This window comes from Antechinus flavipes, chromosome 4 (assembly GCF_016432865.1).
Source record: "Antechinus flavipes isolate AdamAnt ecotype Samford, QLD, Australia chromosome 4, AdamAnt_v2, whole genome shotgun sequence".
NCBI lineage: Eukaryota > Metazoa > Chordata > Mammalia > Dasyuromorphia > Dasyuridae > Antechinus > Antechinus flavipes.
Genome location: NC_067401.1, coordinates 181,185,586 through 181,207,857, shown reverse-complemented (window position 1 = coordinate 181,207,857; position 22,272 = coordinate 181,185,586). Strand labels below are relative to the sequence as shown.

Below are 22,272 nucleotides of genomic sequence, written 5' to 3'. Positions count from 1 at the left end.
TTATTTCTATGGTAGTGTCACACAGTAGACAGTGAGCTGATCTCACATCAGGATTCAAGTCTTGCATCCGACACAATGTGAGTCTGTGTCCCTAAGCAAGTTACCTTCTCAGAATTCTTAAGTAATCAAACTCTCTAAGACTATAAATTGCAGAGAAGACACTGACCTGCAGTGGTGAAAGGAGTTTCCTCTCCAGAAAATTCCCTATATTAATGAAATAATACCAATGAAATTCCTTACATAATTTCTATATTTACCTTTTCTCTCCTATTCTCTCCAAATGAAAAAAAAATTTTTGTAACAAATATGTGGGTGACAAGACATTCCCACATTGGCTATTTGCAAAAATGTACTAAGCATTTTCAGTCCAACATTTCTCTATCACAAAATTAAACATTCGCTTACTTGTAGATTACATCATCTCCTAGGAGATTTCTATGTAGATGACACTCCAATCCTATATTACCTTCTACTTTGTGGACATTTTGGATTAGATGTCCATTGACACCTCAAATTCAATATTTCTAAAACAGAACCAATTTTCTTCTCCCTCTCCCATAATTTAATCCTTTTCTGAACTTTCTCATTACTAAAAAATGTACCATCCTTCCAGTCACCTAGATTTACTCCTTACTGTCACTCACCCCATATGGACATAGCCATTTGCATAGTCTTGTCATTTTTATCTTAATCAACAATTTTTATATTTATTCCCTTCTCCATATCTTCAGCTTTCAGCCTAATTCAGAGCTTCATCACTTCTCACATGGACTGCCATAATATGATTAACAATTAATCCTAATGGTTTCCTTACTATAAGAATCTTCCTACTTCAATCTATTTCAGAGTGTAGCCAACAAATTGATTTTCCTAAATTGTAGCTCTAAATCATTCATCTCATTCAATATACTCCAGCATATTTCTGTCAATTCCAGAAGCAAATTTGTTGTTGTTCTTTAGTCATTTCAGTCATATCTGTCTATATAACCCTATTTGAGGTTTTCTTGGCACACATACTGGAGGAATTACCATTTTTTTTTCTCTAGCTCATTTTACCATTGAGGAAATTGAGGTAAATAACAGGGTCACATAACCAAGAAGTATCTGAAACCAAATTTCCAGATGTCTTTATCCTTACTTATTGAGGTCACACCCCTCTTTTATTCAAAATAAGGGAGAGATCAGTACAGTCATGTTGGTAAGAAATAGCAACTGCTATCAGAAAAGTCAGGCAGTGGGGTGTGTTGATGCTGAAGAAAGCAGCAGCCATGGCTACAGGTTTTTCTGTAGAGAGGCTGAAGGAAGAAGCAAAATGTCCTATCTGCCTGGATTTTTTACAGGATCCAGTTAGTGTGGACTGTGGCCACAGTTTCTGCTTCCAGTGTATCACTGAATTTTGTGAGAAATCAGACAGTTCTCAAGGGAGTGTCTATTCCTGCCCCCAGTGTCGGAGTCAATTTCATCAGAACAACTTCCGTCCAAATAGACAGCTGGCTAGCATGGTAGAAAGCATCAAGCAATTAGCTTTAAGCTCCAGTACAAAGAAAATCTGGTTATGTGAGATTCATAAGGAGGAGCTCAACTACTTTTGTGAAGAAGACCAAATCCCATTGTGTTGGATCTGTGACACTTCCCCAAAGCACAGAACCCACAAAACCATTCCTTTAGAGGAAGCCATCAGAAGTTATAAGGTAAGAAATCTCTCTTCTTCAAATATAATCAGAGTTTGGAAAGAAGAGTTCAGTTTAATATAACAATCCCCTCCTTTTTTGATGCCTAGATGAGTGCAAAGCATAGTTTTATATGCTAAAGAAAAATTTTTAGATATGGTATCATTTGTCCTCATGGACCTTGAAGTTATGTTAGTAACGTAAGATATAGATGCTTATTATATACAATACAAAATGCTATATAAGATACAAAGGTGAAGTTTGTTACTCTGGAAATAAGGAAAGGCTTACTAGAGGATAAAGTGTATGTACTATATTATTATTATTTTCTAGAAATAAAATTAGTATTTTGAAGTGGTTTATAATTCACACAAATAGATTTCTTATAGATAAAGGTTTCAATGTAACTTCAGCATTACTTTTGGTGAGAGTGGTTAATTTTTTTCTTTTTTTTTTAATTTTTTAATTTTTATTTAATAATTACTTTATATTGACAGAATCCATGCCAGGATAATTTTTTGAGTGGTTAATTTTTTTCATAATCACATCTGAAAATCAAGATTATAAACTATTTTTCTCAACACTAGATTAATAAATAGATTATAATTATTCATAATTTATAGATGATAAAACAGATTTGAAGATGTTTAATGATTAAAACCTAAGTATCTGAATGAGTATACCACCATGCTGTCTCTCCAGAGAATAGTCCAATTAATTTCCAATTTGTTCATCAACATGTTTCTTCAATACATATTGTAGTTATATATTAGTTTCCACCTGTAATCCACTTCTCTTATTTGCACTCATTCTTTATTTTTTCTTCTTCTTTTCTGTTGGAGTTCAACTCCTGTAATGAGAGGAATGGTGTGGAAACATACCGGGGCCAGGAGGAAAAGTCTGGATTATAGGCTCTTCAAAGTTTATTGATCAGAGAGACAAATACATATATGTCTCAAATGCTCATAGGATTGATACAAAGTACACTCTTTGAAGTTCCTATAGTTTTCTCTAACAAACAAGATCTACTGAGATGTAAATGATTAAGCCAGGGATCTTTATTAATTAGACAGAGATGCAAATGGTTGAAATACACATCAGGATAAAGTTTATCATAACACTGTCTCAAGTATCTTTCTCCCAAATGCCTTTAGTTTCTTTTTGTGGGCTATTTTCCCTGTCTTAAATTCAAAGGTTTGCCTTTAATCCAAAGAGTAGTGTTTGGAGTTACTTCGTTGCTAGATTAGCAGGCTATTTCAATAGGGGAGTTTTGGTGAGCCAAATTACTATAAGATTAAAAAATGGATTCTTACCTCCTGGCTCTCTATACTTTTCCTTTTGCTCTTGATCCCATTCCCTCCTATCTTCAGGAACTTACCCCTTCATTCATCTGTCTTGCTCTAATTTTCAACCTTTTTTTATTCTGGCTTGATGCTTTCACACATGCTCAGAATTCTCCCATATTTATAAGAAAGAAATATCCTTCACTTGACATTACCAACTCCTTAAACTATCATCTCACATCACTTCTTCCTTTTATTCACAAACTTTTAGGGGATAAAAATGCTGTCGACAATCATCCCTTTTACTTTTTCACTTTCACTAATCTTTCAAGACCTTTCATTCTGATCCAATTCCTTTATTTCACTGAAACTGCTTTCTGCAAGATAAGCAATGATTTCCTCATTGCTAAATACAATAACATTTTTTAAAGCATTCATCCTTCTTAATCTCTATGCTACATTTTACACTTTTGATCAATCCCTGCTTTCAAACACTCTTATCTGCTTGGTTTTTTGTGATATTGTTTTGTTTTGATTCTCTTATTAGCTGTCGAATCATTCCTTCTCAATACACATATTATCCATGTTTCACTCTTTATGCACACACATATGGGTATATATGCATATAACTATATTTTCTGGTCTTACTTATCTCTGAACTCCTGAAAATCTATTTCTAGATCTTCTACAAGTATCTAAAACTCAACATGTCTAAAATAGAATTCATTATCTTCCCCCTTCAATCCATCTCTCCTTATAACTTTGTTTTCATTGAAATCATCACCATTTTTCACATATTTGCAATCTAGAAGTTATCTTTAGTGCTTCATTTTCTCATAACTTCTTCCTCCAACTATACATTCAGTCAGTTTCTAAATGTTGCCAATTCTATTTTTTCAATGTCTCTCACAACTTTTCTCTTCTCTCTATTCAAACCACAATCACTCTAGCTCGGCTTATAGCATCTCTGTTTAGTCATTCAGTTATGTCCAATTCTTTGTGACCCAATTTATAGTCCCCCATGAACTATAAAATGCCAGACTCTTGTATTCTCTACCATTTCCCAAAGACTGTCTAAGCTCATGTTCATTGCTTCCCTTATCCATCTATCTCATCCTCTGCTGTTCCCTTCCTTCTCCCCTTTGCCTTCATGCTTTTCAAACATCAGGGATTTTTCAAATGAATCTGGTCTTATTATGTGACCAAAATATATAAGGTTCACCTTAGTAGCCTAATTAATTAGTAGCCTAAATTAATTAGTTAAATAATATATTTAAATATTGACTGATTTGATCTTCCTGCTGTGCAAGAGATCTTCAAAAGTTTTCTCCAGCACCATAAGACACTTTCAGTGTCATTTCAGTGGTACTTAGCTTTCCATATAGTCCAGCTCGCACAGCCATACACTGCTACTGGGAAAACTGTAGCCTTGATTACATAGAACTTTATTGGCATGGTTATAGCTCTGCTTTTCAGGATACTATCTAGCTTTGCCATCGTTTTCCTTCCAAGGAGCAATATCTTTTAGTTTCATGACTGCAGTTGCTATCCCCAGTCATCTTTTAGACCAAGAATATAAAATCTTATATGTTCTACATTTCTTCTCTCTCTATTTGCCAGAAATTTATAGGACCAGCGGTCATGATCTTATTTTTTTTAATGTGAAACTATGAGCTAGTTTTTGCACTCTTGTCTTTCACCTTCATCAATAGTCTTAATTCTTCTTCATTTTCTGCTATAAGAGAGGCATCATCTGCATATCTGAGATTGTTGATATTTCTCCTGACTTTAATTCTGATTTTTAATTCATACATCCTAGCATTTTGCATTATATACTTTGCATGTGAATTAAATAAATAAGATAACAGCATACAGCATTGTCATACTTCTTTTCCAATCTTAAACCAAGGAGTTGTTCCATGCTCTATTCTAACTGTTGCTTCTTGAGTGGCATACAGCTTGCTCAGCAGCCAAATAAGATGATCTGGTACTCCCATTTCTTTGAGAATTTGTCACATTTTGTTGTGATTCACATAATTAAAGGCTTGAGAGTAGTCAATGAAGCAGAATTAGATGTTTTCTGTAATTCCCTTGCTTTCTCCATAATTCAGCAAATGTTGGCAATTTGGTCTCTGATTCTTCTGCCTCTTTGAAAACAAGACTACTCTTGGGGCAGCTAGTTGGTGCAAGTGGATAGAGCACCAGACCTGAAGTCAAGAAGACCTGAGTTCAAATTTGACCTCAAATACTAAACATATCCTAGCTATGTGACCCTGGGCAAGTCACTTAACCTCAATTGCCTCAAAGGGAAAAAATTAGACTATTCTTTTGCTAATTCTTGATTTACATATTGCTGAAACCTGCCTTGCAGAATCTTAAGCATAATCCTGCTGGTGTGTGAAAGAATACAGTTGTTTGGTAAATTGAATGTTCTTTAGCATTGTCCTTCTTTAGGATTGAAATATAAACTCATCTTTTCCAATCTACTGACCATTGCTGAGTTTCCAAATTTGCTGGATATTGAGAGCAGCACTTTAACAGCATCATCTTTCAGAGCTTTACATAGCTCAATTGGAATTTCATTACTTCCATTAATCTTCTCATTGGCTAAGCTTCCTATGTTCCATTTAAATTTATTCTCAGGATGTCTGAGTCTACATCAGTAACCATGCCATCATGTCTTTTGGTGATATTGAAATCTTTCTTGTGTAGTTCATCAGTATAATCCTGTCACCTCTTCTTAATCTCTTTTACTTCTGTTCAATACCTACTGTTTTTGTCTTTTATCAAGCTCAGTTTTTCATGAAACATTTCTTTGCTATCTCTGCTTTTCTTGAAGAGATCTCTTCTCTTTCCTATCCTTCCCCCCCCCCCATTTCTTTACATTGCTCATTTAAGAAACACTTAGATAAAGTGATAAAAGTGATAAAGATAAAAACCTCTCTTTGCTTCTCTGAAGTTCTGCATTTAGTTGATTCTATTTCCCTCTTTCTTTTTTCTTTTAAATTTTCCTTCTTTCCTCAACTATTTGTAAAGCTTTATCAGATAACCATTTTTATTTCTTGTTTTTTTTTTCCCCTTTGGAATAATTTTTGTTGCTGTTTCTTGTACAATATTGTGAACATCTGTCCATAATTCTTTTGGCATTTTATCTACCAGTTCTAATTTCTTAAATCTATTCATCAACTTCACTTTTTATTCATAAAGGATGTTAAATTGGGTCATACCTATATAGTATGATGCTGTTCCCCATTTTCTTCAATTTAATTCTGAATTTTCCAATAAGAAGCTCATGGTCTAAGCCCCAGTCAGAACCAGATCTTGTTTCAACTAATTGTATTAGAGTTTCTTCTTCTTTGACCGCAAAGTATATATCAAAACAAAGTTGATATTTCTAAGACATATGTCTAATCATATAATTTCTCTCTTTAAAAAAAATCTTCAGTGCCTCCCCTTTTCCCGTAAGGGAAAAAAAAGGATCTTGACTGTTTGATATTTAAAGGCTTTCTCCATCTGGCTCCAGACTATTTGTTTTAGGCTGATTATACATCATTCTTCATCAGGTATTCTACACTCTAGACAGACTAATCTATTTCTATTCCTGACTTTCCAGTTTGCCTTTGTGTAGTCATCCCTTTTTCTAAAATATTTTCTCTCTTTACCCTCAGTTGTTCCTCACTTTTGTGTCAAATCTTTAGCACCAACCTAGTAATTGGTATATAATGTTATTAATGGATTGATTTTATTATAACCATTTTGAAAAAAATCTTTCTAAAATTTATTCTATTTTGTCCCCTTCATTCTCACATAGGTTTTGAATATCAATCTTTTCTTAGTGACTATTGCCATCAATGTGTACAATTTTTAAAATTTGATATTTTATAATTATGTCTTCAGTATCTATGAAGTGTACAGGATTTTTTTTTAATCTACCATAAATTATTCCTGACTTTTATCTGCTTTTAGTATTTTTTTCCTTCTTTTACTTTCCTTATGTTTAATTTTTGCTTCTTTCTGATTCCAGTCCAAGAATGGTTTTAACCATTGTGTCATCCTCCATCTTCTTGGCTCTATAATTTGTGAATCTTTGACCTCAAAGATTAGAATTGTATATAAAATAAGTAACCATTTTTTTCAGTGAAGTCTCAAGGGGCTTCACTTTATGTAAAGTTCAAAAAATATTATTGGCTTCCCTCTATTTTGGTTTAAAGGAGAACTTTGTATATCTTGATTCTTGGATGTATTCCAAATGGTTGAGGCCACCCAAATTCTGGCCTCCAGATAAGCAGAATATTACTGACATTGATAAAAACCTATTCCTACTTTCTCTTATAAAAAGGGACATGTTAGATCTGTTCCTAACAGACAATTTGTTATGATAGGAAAGAAAAATAAAGTCTTAAGTCTGGAAACAAGAAAACCTGGGTTCAAGTTCCATTTCTTATGTTTATTAATTTAAAAATAATTTTAATCTTTTTCATTCTCAATTTTCTTATCTATAAAGTGAAGGTGATTTTCATCTTAAATTATATTTCAGGACTTTTTTGTGAAGAAAATGCCTTGGAAATTTCAAAGTAGTCTAAAAATGTTTGCTATTTCATTCCTAAAGTTCTATGATTTTGTAATTCCCCTCTGTCAGATTAATTGTAAAATTGATATTTTCCTCTTCTAATTCTTGCTTATAACTTTGGCAGCATTATTGCTGCTGGCTTATGTCACTTTTTATACATCAGATCCCTCAAGCTAGTTCTATATTCCCATCTATGGATTACAAGCTAGTTCCCTATTTTTCATGAGCATGAACTGGAATTACCATTTATTTTTTGTATCTTGTATCTTGAGTTATTCACTTGAATAAAATTACTTTGGCCAAATGTATTGAGGAATAGTTGAGAAGAAGAAGGGATAGGAACAGTGGTGAGAGTTCCAGAAATTTCTGCTTTAAAGTCTAGTATCCTGGGAACTTGCCAATTACTCCTTAAGAAAAATGTTCCATCTTCGGTATTATGTTCATATATTGAAGTAGCCAAGAATAACAAGCAACCCCATTTAACTAAAAGTCTGAATTTTATTTTTGAGGTAATAGAAACTTATTTGAGTCACTTTTGATCAAACATATGTATATAGGAAAAAATTCTGCAAATATCTCTAAGTATAGACTGAAAAAGAGAAAGTGTAGAGAAGGAAAAATATTGTAGTAGTTGATATGGATTGAATATGAAGCATCAGTGAAAAGAAAGGGAAAAGATTAAATGTGAGAAATGTTGCAAGTGGAATTAAAGGGAAAATTTTTAATTTAATTTCATCTAAAAATTAGATGAAAGAAATGATAGAGAGGTAAAAACCAAAAATATCCCTCACTCCTCTTAAAAAAAAAAGTTCCCACGTACCACAAATGTAAATACTATATCTACTTTCTAGCCAGTTAGTTTTGTTTAATTTTTGGCATGGAAAAGGTATCAGGAGGAAATAATTCTCTTCTCTAATTTTTATATTCTCTAACATATGTTAAACATTTAATTGTATATTGTCTTATTTTCTAGTTGTTTCTTGTGTTTTCTTTGTTTCCCCAAATAGATTATAAACTCCTTGTGGAAATGTTTATATTTTCATAGGGATTGTTCTCTATGTTTACATTATTTGTCCATAGTGTTGCAGTTTTGGGTTTGTTTGGTTTTTTGTTTCTGTTTTTTTGCTTAATCAAAAAAAGTCTAAGATAGCAAATAGTAATAATAATAAATCAAATTTACAGTTTGTAGTTTAACAAAGCACTTTCTCACAACCTTCTGAACAAATTATCAATTTTAGTTTACAGATGATGAAACTGAAGTTGTTAGAAAATGAAAACCTCAGGCAGAGTAAGAGTGACAACTAATGTAGTACTGGCTTTCCTCACATCATGCCATTAGTGCAGTAAGCTGTTGCTTGGTCTACCTGTCACAAATCTCTCCCCACTCCAGTCCAGATTCATTTGTCAAAGTGATTTTCCTAAAATGCAGATCTTCCAATGTCATTCTTCTATTCAGTAAACTGTAATAACTCCTTGATGAAAGGGGAGGGAAACTGTTCCCTTTAAAATTAAATTGTGTCCCTTTTTTGATCTGAGAGATCAGGATCTCCCAGGCTCCAAGGAGTCTAGAGAGAGGGCCCATCTTCCCAGGATGAGAGTAGCAATACTATTCAAGGGCAAATCAACTCCCATTGATTTTTTTTAAAATTCTAAATTTTCATTCAATTGAGAAATCCTGGTCTGATCATCTGAGACTGTCCCAGCCCTCACCAAGAGCTACTTATGTAATAGGTTTCCTTAAACTCAACTCTTTGCAGAAGGCCTGCTAGGACTCTGCCCATTGACAAGGCATTCTCTTCTCAGTGTTAAACTCCATTTACCTAATAGTACTTTGCTGGTATAGAAGTCAGTCTCTCAGCAAAACTTTCATTTTTGCCAATTAATAATTTGGGGTTTCATGAATTCTTTCATGAAGAACCTTTGCACCGACCATGAAGGGATTTTAACAACTCTCTGACTGCCACTAATCTCATCACTTCTAGGATCTAATATAAAATCTTTTGTGTAATATTCAAAATTATTCATAACCTGTTTTTCCTAACTTTCCATTCTTCTTATACCTTACACACTCATATATGCTATTTGATCCATTGACAGTGGCTTGCTTTCTAAATACTCCATCTTTCAAATTTGAGTAATTCTCCTTCTGTCTCCCATGAATGGATGTTCCTCCTCATCTCCAACTTCTGAATTCTCTGGTTTCCATCAAGTTCCAGAAAAAAATCCCATTTTCTATAGGAAGCTTTTCCCAATATCTCTTAATTCTAATTCTAGGGCCTTTTCTTCTGATAATTATTTCCTATTTATTCTGAATAGAACTTATTTGTGCATAGCTATTTTCAAATTGTCTTCCCTATCACATTATGAGCTCAAGGGCAGAGACCATCTTTTAGCTTTCCTTGTAACCCCAATAATAAGCACAGGTTCTGACACACAGTAGAAATGTAATGAATGTTTTTTGATGGATTGATTAATACTTTTCTATACAGAAAATGTGTTTGCTTATTTATAGTTTTCATGTCAATTAGTAGATCTTTTTCAAACCCTGAAAACTCCCCAAGGGACTGTAAGCTGTCCTTGGGAACCACTTCCTGATTTAGAATTCCAACCTGGCTCCTGGGTTTTGCCAAAGGAGTTATCAGTTGATTTTCTACTTCAGGTAAAGGTTCAATTGGGTTTGGAACATGTAAAGAAGGAGATGGAAGAAGTGCTGAACGAGGAAACCAATGTGGGAAAGAAAATAATGATTTGGAAGGTAAGAAGAATTTTACATGAGTCTTTCTGAGAGAGTGAATTTTAATATTCTATTATAATGGTGTGGTCCTTACTGATGCCTATGGGAGTGGTATTTAGAACACAAAGAGTAATTCACTTTTGTCTTTGTTTACCATTGGCTAGAATAATACTTAGCACATAATGAGTGCTTAATTAATGCTGAACTGTTGAATTTTAATGAAATTCATCCTAGTCTTGCAGAAAGAGAAAGAATTTTAAAGTCCCAGTAACTGGTTTTAATCTTGTCTCTGCCATTTTCTGTATGACACTGAGCAAGTTAACTTTTCTGGACCTGTTTGTTTATCAATAAAATAAAAGGAATTTGTTCTAGATGACCTCTAAAAATCCCTTCCAGTTATAAATCTTTGCATATGAGGTCTGGAGAGTTTAAATGGCTTGTCCAAGGTCAGAGAGGCGCTAAATATCCAATCCATATCCTTCCCAAAAGGAAAGCATTGAGTGCAAAGCAGACTGTTAAATGCCTCTTTCATCATTGTTAAAAATGTTTAATATTGAATATGAAAACATGAGTACATGGGATAATGAAAAGTCATTTTTATCCTTATTTTGCTTCACATTAACATCCTTAAAATACTTGATACATAAGAATAATATTCAGATTTCTTTACTCTTCAAAGATATCCATTCTCAATTTCTTCTTGTCAAAATCAATGACTAATTTCAGAAAATCTTTCTTGTTTTCATGCTGTAGTTTATATTCTTTCTTTCTTGTTCTCTCCTCATTAGAGGAGAACATATGATATCCTTTATGACATTTTAAAAGTTAAAGATTCTTGTATGATACCATAATATAAATTTTTCTTATTCAAATTGATATAGATTAATTCCTTTAATTTTTCCTCTCAGTTCAATTGGACTCATCTTTTCATCTGTGGCTCTTCTCTGAGTGTATTCATTTTTCTCCATATCCTTTTAACACCTGGTAATTGCTTAGCCTCTGTCATTTTTATTCCAACAGGAAAAGGTGGAGCTATGGAGACAGCAATTCATGTTGGAGTTTCAGAAACAACATGGATTTCTGGTTCAGGAGGAGCAGCAGCAACTGCGGAGGCTAGAAGAGGAGGAGAGAGCAACCATACAAAAATTGAAGGCTAGCAAGGCCAAATTGGCTCAGCAGATCCAAACCCTGAGGAACTTATCTGTCGAGTTGGAGGAATATAGTCATTGTACAGCTCAGGACCTGCAGGTGGTGAATTCTAGAGAGAGTTAGAAGAAGGAATGAGGGAAAAGCATGAATATGGAATCTTAGGGCTAAAGGGAGCAAAGATACCTATCATTTATCTTTCATAACGTGCTGGAGCCCTATTTTACTCTGCCAAATCCATAAAAAAGTTGTAGCTCTTAAAATACATACTTCAGTGACTCATACCCACTTAATAAATACAATACATCATTCTTCAAAAGTCCTCTTTTTTTCTAGCTGAAGAAATTGAGGTTCAGAAGGAAAAGTAATTTGTCTATAATCACTCAGCCAGTTAAAGGCAGAGTCAAAACTAGAAACCAAGTGTACTGGCTATATATTCAGTGACATTCCTACTATACTACATTATCTAGTAAAACATCACACCAGATATCAATAATCCTCATTTCCCATCAGATAAAAGTATTCTGTCCGGGTCTCATCATTCATTTTATTTTCAGCAGTCCTTAATCTGAGGAAGTTTTTTTTCATGACAGTCTGATTTTCTTATATAACAATTTAAACTTCCTTTTCCCCTCTCTCCTTGACATTAAACTGTAACACATTCAGGAGATGCTATGTGGTGAGGATATAAAAATGGAGGTCATAATCCCCAGTTTGAGAGACTTGTAATCTATATGGGCAAGTAAAATATGGAGCAAAGAAGTAGAAATGTGAGCTCAGACCTAGGAGAGGAGAATAAAGAGGAAAAGAACATGAGTCAGAGATATTTTCAGTACCACTATAAATATTTCCAAATCTTAGTACTTCGTCCATCATTAAGTAGTGATGGGACATGACAACAGTTATATCAATGACATGGTTTTAGCTAGCCCACTAAGTATGCCACTATGACATTCTCACTGAATTCTACCATTCTTATGTCTGCAAAGGGTAGGCTTCATAGATATTTTAGCTCCTATTGTCATATGTGAGGATGCTTTTTAGTCCTTGTCTTCCTTGAACTACCTTTTGACCCTGTTAACCATTTTCTTCTTCTCTGCTAGTCTTTAAAAATATCACATTATTTTTAGCTTTTTCCTACCTCTCCTATCATCTTCTCTGTCTGATTTACTAGTCCCTAGTCTTTTCTCATACATCCTTAAATTTTTTAAGAATATTTTTAAAGAAAGTAAAAAAAAAAAAAGAAGAAGAAGAAAGAAGCTGTAAAACCAAACAATACATAAAAACAAAACTAAAATAACCCAGAAAATATATGCAACACATTAAAACTGTGAGTCCCTAATCTCTGAAAAGGAGTAAAGGTAGGTTTTTTCATATCTCTCCATTGTGTATAAATATTTTCTCTGTAATTTTTAACATTCATTCTTTATTGTTTTATGGAATTCATTTAATTACTAAATCCAGTGATCTTATTTCAATTATTAATTTTCTTGATCTTTTTGTAATCTATGACAGTATTAATCAGCCCCCTCTTCATAAACACTTTCTCTTCCTTACTACTAAATGTCTGACCACTGAAATCTTTTCAATCTCTTTATCTTGATCATCATCTACATGTCAAGCCCATAGTATCCCTATGGATTCTGTCCCGGGTTCTCTTCTCTCTTCAGACTCTCTTACTAGGTGAACTCCTAGAAGTACAACAATTATCCCTGTGCAGATGACTTCCAAATCAATATAATTCAGCTCTTTCATGAAAGGTGACCACAAAGTTAACCTCAGCTCCTCAATTTTTCTCATTTCCCATATTCAATCTATTGCCATGTTTTATTATATTCAATTTTGATAACAACTTCTCTTTCCCCTTCTTTTCATTAATAGTTACCATACTAATTCAGATCTTTATCACCTTTTTCTTAGACTATTTCAGTAATTGATCCCTCTGCACCATCTCTCTTTTATTTAACCCATTATCTATAGTTTCAGAATTGTTATTTCTAAAGTGTAAACCCAACCATATAACTCTTTTTGTTCAAGAAGTGGTTTTCTATTGTCTCTAGAATAAAATACAATCATAAATATTCAATACCTTTCACAATTTGATTTCAGGGTCTTTCCCCAGATTTATCACATATAATTCTCTCTTTTGCAGACTTTAGTCCCACCAAACAGGTCTACTTTGTATTCTCCATTTGCATCATTCTGGAATTTTTTTTTTCTCTTTATAGCCTTTTCTTGTGGCTTCTAGCTCCCTTCAAGAATTAGATAAAATGTTCCTTCCATCAAGATGCCTTAGATATTATTCTCACTCTCCACCAAGACTGCCTTGAATCTGCTTTGTTTCTATTTTGTACTTACTTATATTTATATATGTTGTGTCCCTGAAGAAAAATATAAACACTTTGAGGGCAGGAAATGTTTCATTTTTGTCATATTCCAGGAGTCTTATCATAATATAGGTTCAGTAAAAGCTTTCTTTAATTGAATATAGATAGATAAGCATAATTCAATGAGGAATATGAAAGAAATAAAGGAGAAACTCATCTTGAAGAAAATTCAGTAAGTAAGAGATTACTGTCAGCAGTTGGAGAGTCTTAATATAATTCCTAAAAGAAGGAATTTACCTTACTTCCACCACCTGTTAAGTCTTTTGTATCCAAAATCAGGACACAGAAACTCAGAACTCCTGGGATATTTTGTGTTTGATCTTAACACAAGTATAAAGCTGATTCCACAAGATTTACTTAATGAAACTATGATTTATAAAATATATATACTTATATATGTAGAATGCTTAGCTGATGAACATACAGATCTATATCATAAACTATTTCTGCAAAATAAAAATACAGTTCTTAGCAATAATGTATATGGCACAAAATCCTTCTTATCAAGAAGAGTAAAATTGAGATCAAGTGGACAAAAACTCAAGAATCTCTGCTATTACAGTCAAATTAAGTCATATGAGTATAGTCAAATTGTTTCTTCAGCCCTGCTCTTAGGAGTGATGAAATACCAATTGACATTTTTCCATCTGACTGATGATAGAAAACTCCTAATGTATATTTTTGAATAAAGGTTTTGCTGCCCATTTTCATATCACCCCCTCATTTCATTTGAGGACTACCTCCACTGATTAGTATGTTTTTCAATTGTAATCTCACTTATTCAGAGAATATCATCTGTCAATTATAACATTACTAAGTATGGGAAGAGCAAAGGACACAGCAAAGGACACAATTGTAAACTATCAGTTTTGAACTATGATATATCTTTGGAGATGTACTATAATAGAGGATAAAGCAAATTTGCTCAAGAATTCAAAAGAAAAAAGACTTTCAGGGGCAACTAGAATTGTCCTAGTTACAAAATACTGGACTTATTGAATTATACAGGAGGAAATTTAGATTGCAAGAACTTACAAATATACCTAAAACAAATATATGTAAGAAATTGACAAATGTTGTATCTATTATTCTTTCACATGGCTTGGAAGAATCTGATAAAAAGAGCTCTAGTACAATAATCTCAATACCTGGGTTTAGGTTCCAGTTTTGACATTTATTAACCACATGACTGAACAACAAGCATATAGAATGCTAGTTCTAGAATCAGGAAGACCTGAGTTCAAATTTGATCTCAGACACTAGCTATGTGACCCTGGGCAAGTCATCCAATCTTATTTTTCTGAGTTTCTTCATCTGTAAAATGAGTTAGAGAAGAAAATGGTAAACAATTCCAGTATTTTTGCCAATACCAAATGGGTTCAAAAGGAAGCAGACATGACTGAAACAAATGAACAACAGCAAAGCTGTGTGTGTGTGTGTGTGTGTGCGTGTGTGTGTGTGTGTGTGTATTTTCCTCAACTGTCAAATAGAGATAATGTTCACAAAATGCCATTTAAATGTAGATTATAATGGTTATGATGAAGGTAGCTACCAAGATGAACCTTGAAGAAAGAAAAAGACTTCAATGAGCAGAAATATGCGTGGTATAGCATGTCCCTGTGTGAATCCATAGAGACATAATAAGACATAGAGAATAAATAAGACTATTCTAATTGAACTATAGAGTGCCTGAAAAGGAGTAGTATCAAATAAGAATAGAAGGTTGCACTAAAATCAGAATAAAAAAAGGCATTAACTATCAAGATAGAGAATTTCTACTTGATTCTACAAACAATATAGAACCATTGAAATTCCTGATCATATGTAAAATATATGCATATTTATTAATAGTTTGACCCAGTATAGAGCTTTGATTTTACTTGCTTAAGTTGTCTCTTTCAGCTGTGACTCTTAGGAAGTCATCTCCTCTTCTAATGACTGCTTGATAGAAGTGTCATTCTTTCCATCTTCTTCAGAAATTGTGTTGGTTGATCTGAAAGCATAGAAAATTGCATGAACTTTTGCTCAGAGGAAGGCTATTACAATTCTAATGTAATAGAACTGGACCACATATTATGAAAGGACAAGGAAAAATATGAAATTGGAATACCTCTTGTGTATAAATATTCATAGAAGTAACTTTTATAACTTCTCTTGTTTCTATATATCAGGATTTCACCTTTCAGGAAAATTTGAAAGCTTTTCAGATAAATTTAACCCTATCTCTCTTGCTGCAACATAACTGGTAGGTTTTCCTCTAACCATATTTTGTCTTCCTTTCCCCTCCAGCATGTTAAAGACGTCTTGAGAAGGTAAGTCTTCATTCTGTTTTTATTCAGAGTACATGAGGGTTAGATAATACATGGATGAATCTGGAAAGAGATAACAAGAAGGTGGGTGAGGAGATTGTGCTGAGAAGAGTCATGAGAAACTGTTTCTTTTTAGGAGTGAGAATATAAAATTTCAGGAGCCAGAATTCATTTCCATAGACCTGAAGATGATGTGTTCTGTCCCTGGAATGATGACAATGCTCAAGAGATTCCAAGGTATATTGTAGCTTGTGCTTTTTGAGTGTGGAGGGTGCTGGATTTTTGAAGTCATGCAAGATTACTATCATCTGCTTGGAATTTTGAACAGTCAAATCTCACATAGCCAAATTGGATCAGATTATTTAGAATTAGAGATGTGTTTGAACTGTAAAACATAATAATAATAAATATATATGTAAAACAATAATAATAATGACTTGTAATGGCCCTAAGTATATACAAGTGGGAATCACAGGATCAACACAACACTAGGTAGAAGAAAAGAAAAAAAAAGTCCTTCTAATCAGATATGTTGTAGTGGAAAAGATATTGGACTTGAGTCAGGAAACTTTGGTTCTATGGACTCCTGGTTCTTCTGATAAATAACTATATAACTGTGGGTAATTCATTTTACCTTTCTAGACCTTTCTTTTCTGTTTTGGAAAATACATAGGCCAGATAGATAATCATTCTAATATTCTATAAATCATTGACTAATTGTTTGAACTAGCCAGCCAATTAACATACAAACATATAATAATGAAAGTTTATTAATTTAGAGATTTAAAAAGCCTTAGAAATTCAATCATTTTTTAATTCTATAAAAAAGCTAACTCTCATGGAAGATATGTCTTGACCAATGTCACTTAATTAGTTAGAGGCAGAATTGGAGCAATATCTCAGATATTCCATTTTTCTCACTGGTTAGGATTTTCCTACACAAATGAAAATTTTGGTAGTTGGAAGGGACCTCAGTAATCATCTCAAGCAACATTTACATGAAAAGAATCTAAACTATGATATACCCAATAATGATGTATCTTCTACTTTAAGATCATTAGTGAAGAGAAACTTACCACTGTCTCTAAGCAGCCCATTATACTTTGGGATAGCTCTAGTTATCAGTAACTTTTTCATACCTAGATTAATTTTATCTCTTTGTAACTTCACTAATTATTCTTGGTTCTGTCTTCTGTGAGCCAACAAAATAAATCTAGTTTCTCGTCTTCATGAGACTTCTTCATATACCTGAAGGCAGCTCTCGTATTGCCCTGAGTCATATCACAGCTAAACATAGCTAATTACTACAACTGATCCTCATATAATATGAACTCAAAATCCTTTGCCATATTCTTTATTCCCTTATGAATACATTCGAGCTTATGAGAGTTCTTTAAATCATGGCTGTCAGAACTGAATACAGTACTCCAGGTCTGATTAGCACATAGTACAATAGAACAATGTCTTCCTATTATTTCCTGGAAATTTTTCCATTCTTGTAGTCCAAGCTTTCATTGGCATGTTTTTTTTTTTTGTCTTTGATATTATATTGATTATTCATACTAAACTTTTATAGAACAGCAGTTGTCTATCCTTATAATATTTGTAAAATTGCTTTCTAGACTCATGGGCAAGATTCTCTTATATTCATTAGAACTTCATCTACTTGGATTCAACTCATGAGATAATTTATGACACCAAACCAAACTTAGAACATGATAATTGTTCTAGCTTGCATTTTGGATCATTCAGATTATATATATATATATATATATATATATATATATATATATCTTCAATATTTGTATTATCTGAAAGTTTGACAAGCTTGCCATTTATACATTAACATCAATGACATTATAATATTAATATCTGTACTTTGAGCCCTACTATTCAACCAATTCTAGATCCTTCTGATGGCATTATTGTCTATTTCATATTTTTCCATCTTCTCAACAATATTATGAGATAGCTTTTCAAAGCTTTGTTAAAATAGAAGAAAACTCTGTCTTCAACTTCCTTATTACCTCTTAGCAATCCTCTCAAAAACAAAAATCAGGTTAATCGGGAATTACTTGTTTTAACAATCATCCTGTCTCTTTGAGATCACCATTTCCCTTTCCAGATGTTTGCAAAATAGCTCTTTATTGTAGATTTTTTTCCAGGAATTGAAGCTAAGCTCACTAGCTCATAATTTACAGACTTTCTTCTCTTTCTTCTTTTGAAACTTGAAAGAATATTTACCTTATTCAAAGCTGTGGCATCTCTCCCAGCTTTCAACTATGTGACAATAGTTGAGCAAAAACATCTCCCATTCTTTTAGCCACTTGCACTTGTAATTCATCTAGGTCAGGTGACTTAAATTTATCAATGGCACCTAGATTCTCTCTATCTACTTACTTTTATTATATATGAACTCCATGTTCATCATTTTTTGTTTAATTATTTCCACTGGAATAATCACTTTCTATTGGTGGGGACCATTACTATATCATGTCTCTCTTTCAGACTTGTGATCTATTTCCCAACTTTCTCATCTATTTCCTTTTTTCTCTCTAGGTGCTCACTAGAACAATGAATAAATCACTTCTCTTTTTTAACCTTCATACAAATTCTATTTTTCATGCTCTCCACTCATTCCTGGATTTCCTTACATGATTATACTTATATTTTTATCAATACAAAATGCTATATTCCTAATCCCTTTTAGATTATTTCATTAAAATTTTAATAAAGTATATCTATTTAGAGTTATATTCCAGTAATGGATTTCATTCTACCGAGTCCCAGGAATACCTGGGAAATTAAACTTGTCTTTCCTTCCAACAAAAACATACTACTTAAAGCTCCCCTTGTTGTTGTTCAATCATGTCTGACTCTTTGAAACCCCATTTGGAGGTGTCTTAGGAAAGATAGTGAAATAGTTTGTCATTGTCATTGTCTTCTCTAACTCATTTGATAGATAGGGAAACTAGGGCAGAAAGATAGTGGCTGAGTCTACCAGAAGTCTATTGTTATTAAGACCCAAACCCAGGTAAGAAATTCACAAAACTCAGACTAGTGAGACATCAGTCATACTTTTCCTTTCAAGTGATCAATTTGGAAGCACTGAAAGTTTGTATAGGTACCTAGCCTGAGGTGTCCTTGACATCCTAAAACAATGAAATATTCAATAGCATAAGAAAACAGGAAAAACCTAGCCAAGAACTACTGGATTTGAACTCAGATTATCCTGACTCCAATCCCAATCCAATCTACTGGGCTACCTAGTTACTCTGGCTGAAATAAGAGTTATAAAAGAAAGAATTAGAAAAGGAATAAATGCTTTGGCACAAGAGGTCAAACTTTACTTAAACTACAAACTCCCTGAAACTTAGAATAGACCAAACCAATGATTCCATGAGTCAACAAGAAATATTTTATGTTGTCAAATATTTTACATGGTGAAAAGTCTATGTAAGACCAAAAAATAAGGTGTATCATAGCAAATACACATGGCCTTGAAAACTGATTGAAGAGAAAAGTGTTAAGTCATATCTGAAAGCTATGATCAAGGGGGAAAAAAGCTTAAATTTAGTATTTCAAGAAAGACTGTCAAAATTTCTTAAGACAAAGTGGAAATAGAACTTACCAGTTACCTAAGAAATCTCAAGATCAAAATGTTCAAGATCATTATACCCCAAATCCTGTATTTCTATTTCAAAGAAAAAATATGACAAATAGCCTGAAGGACTTCAAGCACCAAAGAGCCACAATCAGAATGACACAAAACTTAGCAGTCATCACGAGGTGAAACAGTTTGGAATATAATATTTCAGAAGGCAAAAGATATTATGCTTATAGATAAGAATAGTTTGCCAAGCAAAACTAAATTTGATTTAGAAAGACACAGAAAAGGGATGGAATTTTAATGAAATAAAACACTTCCAAGCATTCTTATAAAAAAAAAAAAGACAAGAAAAGAGCTCAAACATATAAGTTTAAAAGGAAAAAAACCCATGAAAATGTAAAGGGAAACAAATAATTTTAAGGGACTAAACAAGGATAATAAACTGCTAATGCTCTAAAATCAGTAGTTGTGTCCTCTATGAACCTTAACATCATTAGGGATTACAGAGAAAAACAACTAGAAGGCCTAAGAATGGCTCTTATGTCTTAAAAATCTTAAAAGAAGAATGGAAGGGAAGGGGAAGAGGATATAGTGGGGATGGGAAAAGAAAAGAAAGGTTTAAAAATGTATCTTACATATTCAAGAAGAAAGGGAAAGAAAGGAGAAAGGGAAGAGAAGCTTATACATTCTTTTATGAACTGGGCAAAGAAGAGAAGAATATACACACAGAAAGAAACATACACCATTGGATACAGAAATACATTTCATTCAAGAGAAAAATAAAAAGAAGAAAGGAAAATATGAGGGATCACAAATTATAGGAGGAAGGACTCTCAAATAAACTAAAGATATACAAAAAATATAGCTCTTTAGAGAGTTTCAAGGAATAGGAATCTAAGGGTACATTTGAACTGGAGAGTGAGTGAACAAATTATGGGATAGAAATGTAATAGAATATTATGAATATAAAAAAATGGTGAAGGGGATATTTTCAAAAAAACCTAGGAAAACTAATGAACTGATGTAGAGTGAACTAAAAAGGAACCAGAAAAACAATTTGCACAATAACAATAATATTGTAAAAGCAAACAAATATAATACACTTAGGAACTCTGATCAGAATAATGGACAATCACAATTTCATATATTTAGTTACATATATATTCATATACATATGTGAATATATATATTCATATATTTTTCAAATGTTTAAGAATTGAAAAAACTAAACATTTCACTATGATTATATTTACCTTAGACATTAGGACAGCAGACTATATTTTTTATAGTTAACAGGTAAATTTCACTTTCTCACTTGTCAAGTCATAGTAGTATCAGATTTCTTCTTAGAAGGGACCTTTGAAGTCATCTAACAATCCATTTTAGGAAAATAAAGTTAAGAGAAATTGTTAAATGATAAATTCTAAATTAACTGGACCAAAACTAATGAAGTTTTACTGTACAGTTTTATTAAAAACATCAACTTCTAAAGGAATTAGAATATTTGTACAATATAATTGTTGATCAGAAGCATTATAAAAGGAATATAGAGGGAGCGAAAGATACCTATGGTAACATCAGTAGTTTTGGAGAGGAGGAAAGGATTGCAAATTAAGAATCTAATGGATCTAGAATTTGCCAAATGACCTTTGGAATAAACCTCCCCTTTTTGTATTTTTTTCCTGTATGAAGAGAAAGGGAGAAAGAGACACTGGGCCCCCTTGCCTTTGTGTTCTGAAAAAAAGATGTCCCATTCTATCACTTCTATATTTTTCCTTACAGTTAATGTGCGGTTGGATCCTGCCACAGCTCACCCCAGCCTTCACCTGACTGAGGATCAACAAAGCATTTGGGATGGAAATGTGTGGCAAGACGTTCCCAACAACTCAGAACGATTTGACACATGGCCTTGTGTCCTGGGTATGGAGAGTTTCACCTCGGGAAAACATTATTGGGTAGTGACTATGGAAGACAGGACAGAGTGGGGGTTGGGAGTTTGTCTGGAGTCAGCCCCACGAAAGGGGGAGGCCACACCAGCCCCTGAAAATGGAATCTGGGCACTATGGATGCTAGAAGGGAAGGATTACATGGTTCTTACATCCCCATCAGTTCCAATCCACCAAGAGAAACGGCCAGAAGGAATTGGAGTTTTCTTAGACTGTGAAGCTGGGGAAGTGTCTTTTTACAACATCACAGAAGAAAGTCACATTTATACATTCACTCAAGTATTATCTGGAATCATCCGACCCTATTTCTTCATTTGTGACTCAGCTCCTTTAACTTTAACTGCAGTAATAGAAAGGAGGAATTAGTTTCTTTCCTCCCAGGAATCCTTTTGTATATGATCTGTCTCCAAGAATGCTATCTAAATCATCATAGAGGAAAAACTACTCGCCTAAGATTTTTTTTTCATAGAAATGGAGATGAAAACTAAGTTCTAATGCTTGGGAGGGCAGTCAGCTGGTCTCTGACCTTAATATTATGAAAAAGATCCTCTAAGCTAGCTTCATATTAAAGTTCCATTTAGATTCCTCTTACTGAGAAAGAAGGACAAATTTGAAAT

General features: G+C 33.2%; 1 protein-coding gene across 1 annotated transcript; it reads left to right on the top strand.

Annotated features, from left to right (window-relative positions):
• Positions 1-1,192: 1,192 nt before the first annotated feature.
• LOC127560796 (E3 ubiquitin-protein ligase TRIM58-like) lies at positions 1,193-22,096 on the top strand. Its single transcript, XM_051995668.1, is given in 7 exon segments — positions 1,193-1,237; positions 1,239-1,691; positions 10,183-10,278; positions 11,278-11,505; positions 16,080-16,102; positions 16,236-16,336; positions 21,492-22,096. Coding segments are annotated over 7 exon segments (1,476 nt in total). The 3' UTR covers positions 22,022-22,096.
• The last annotated feature ends 176 nt before the right edge of the window (positions 22,097-22,272 follow it).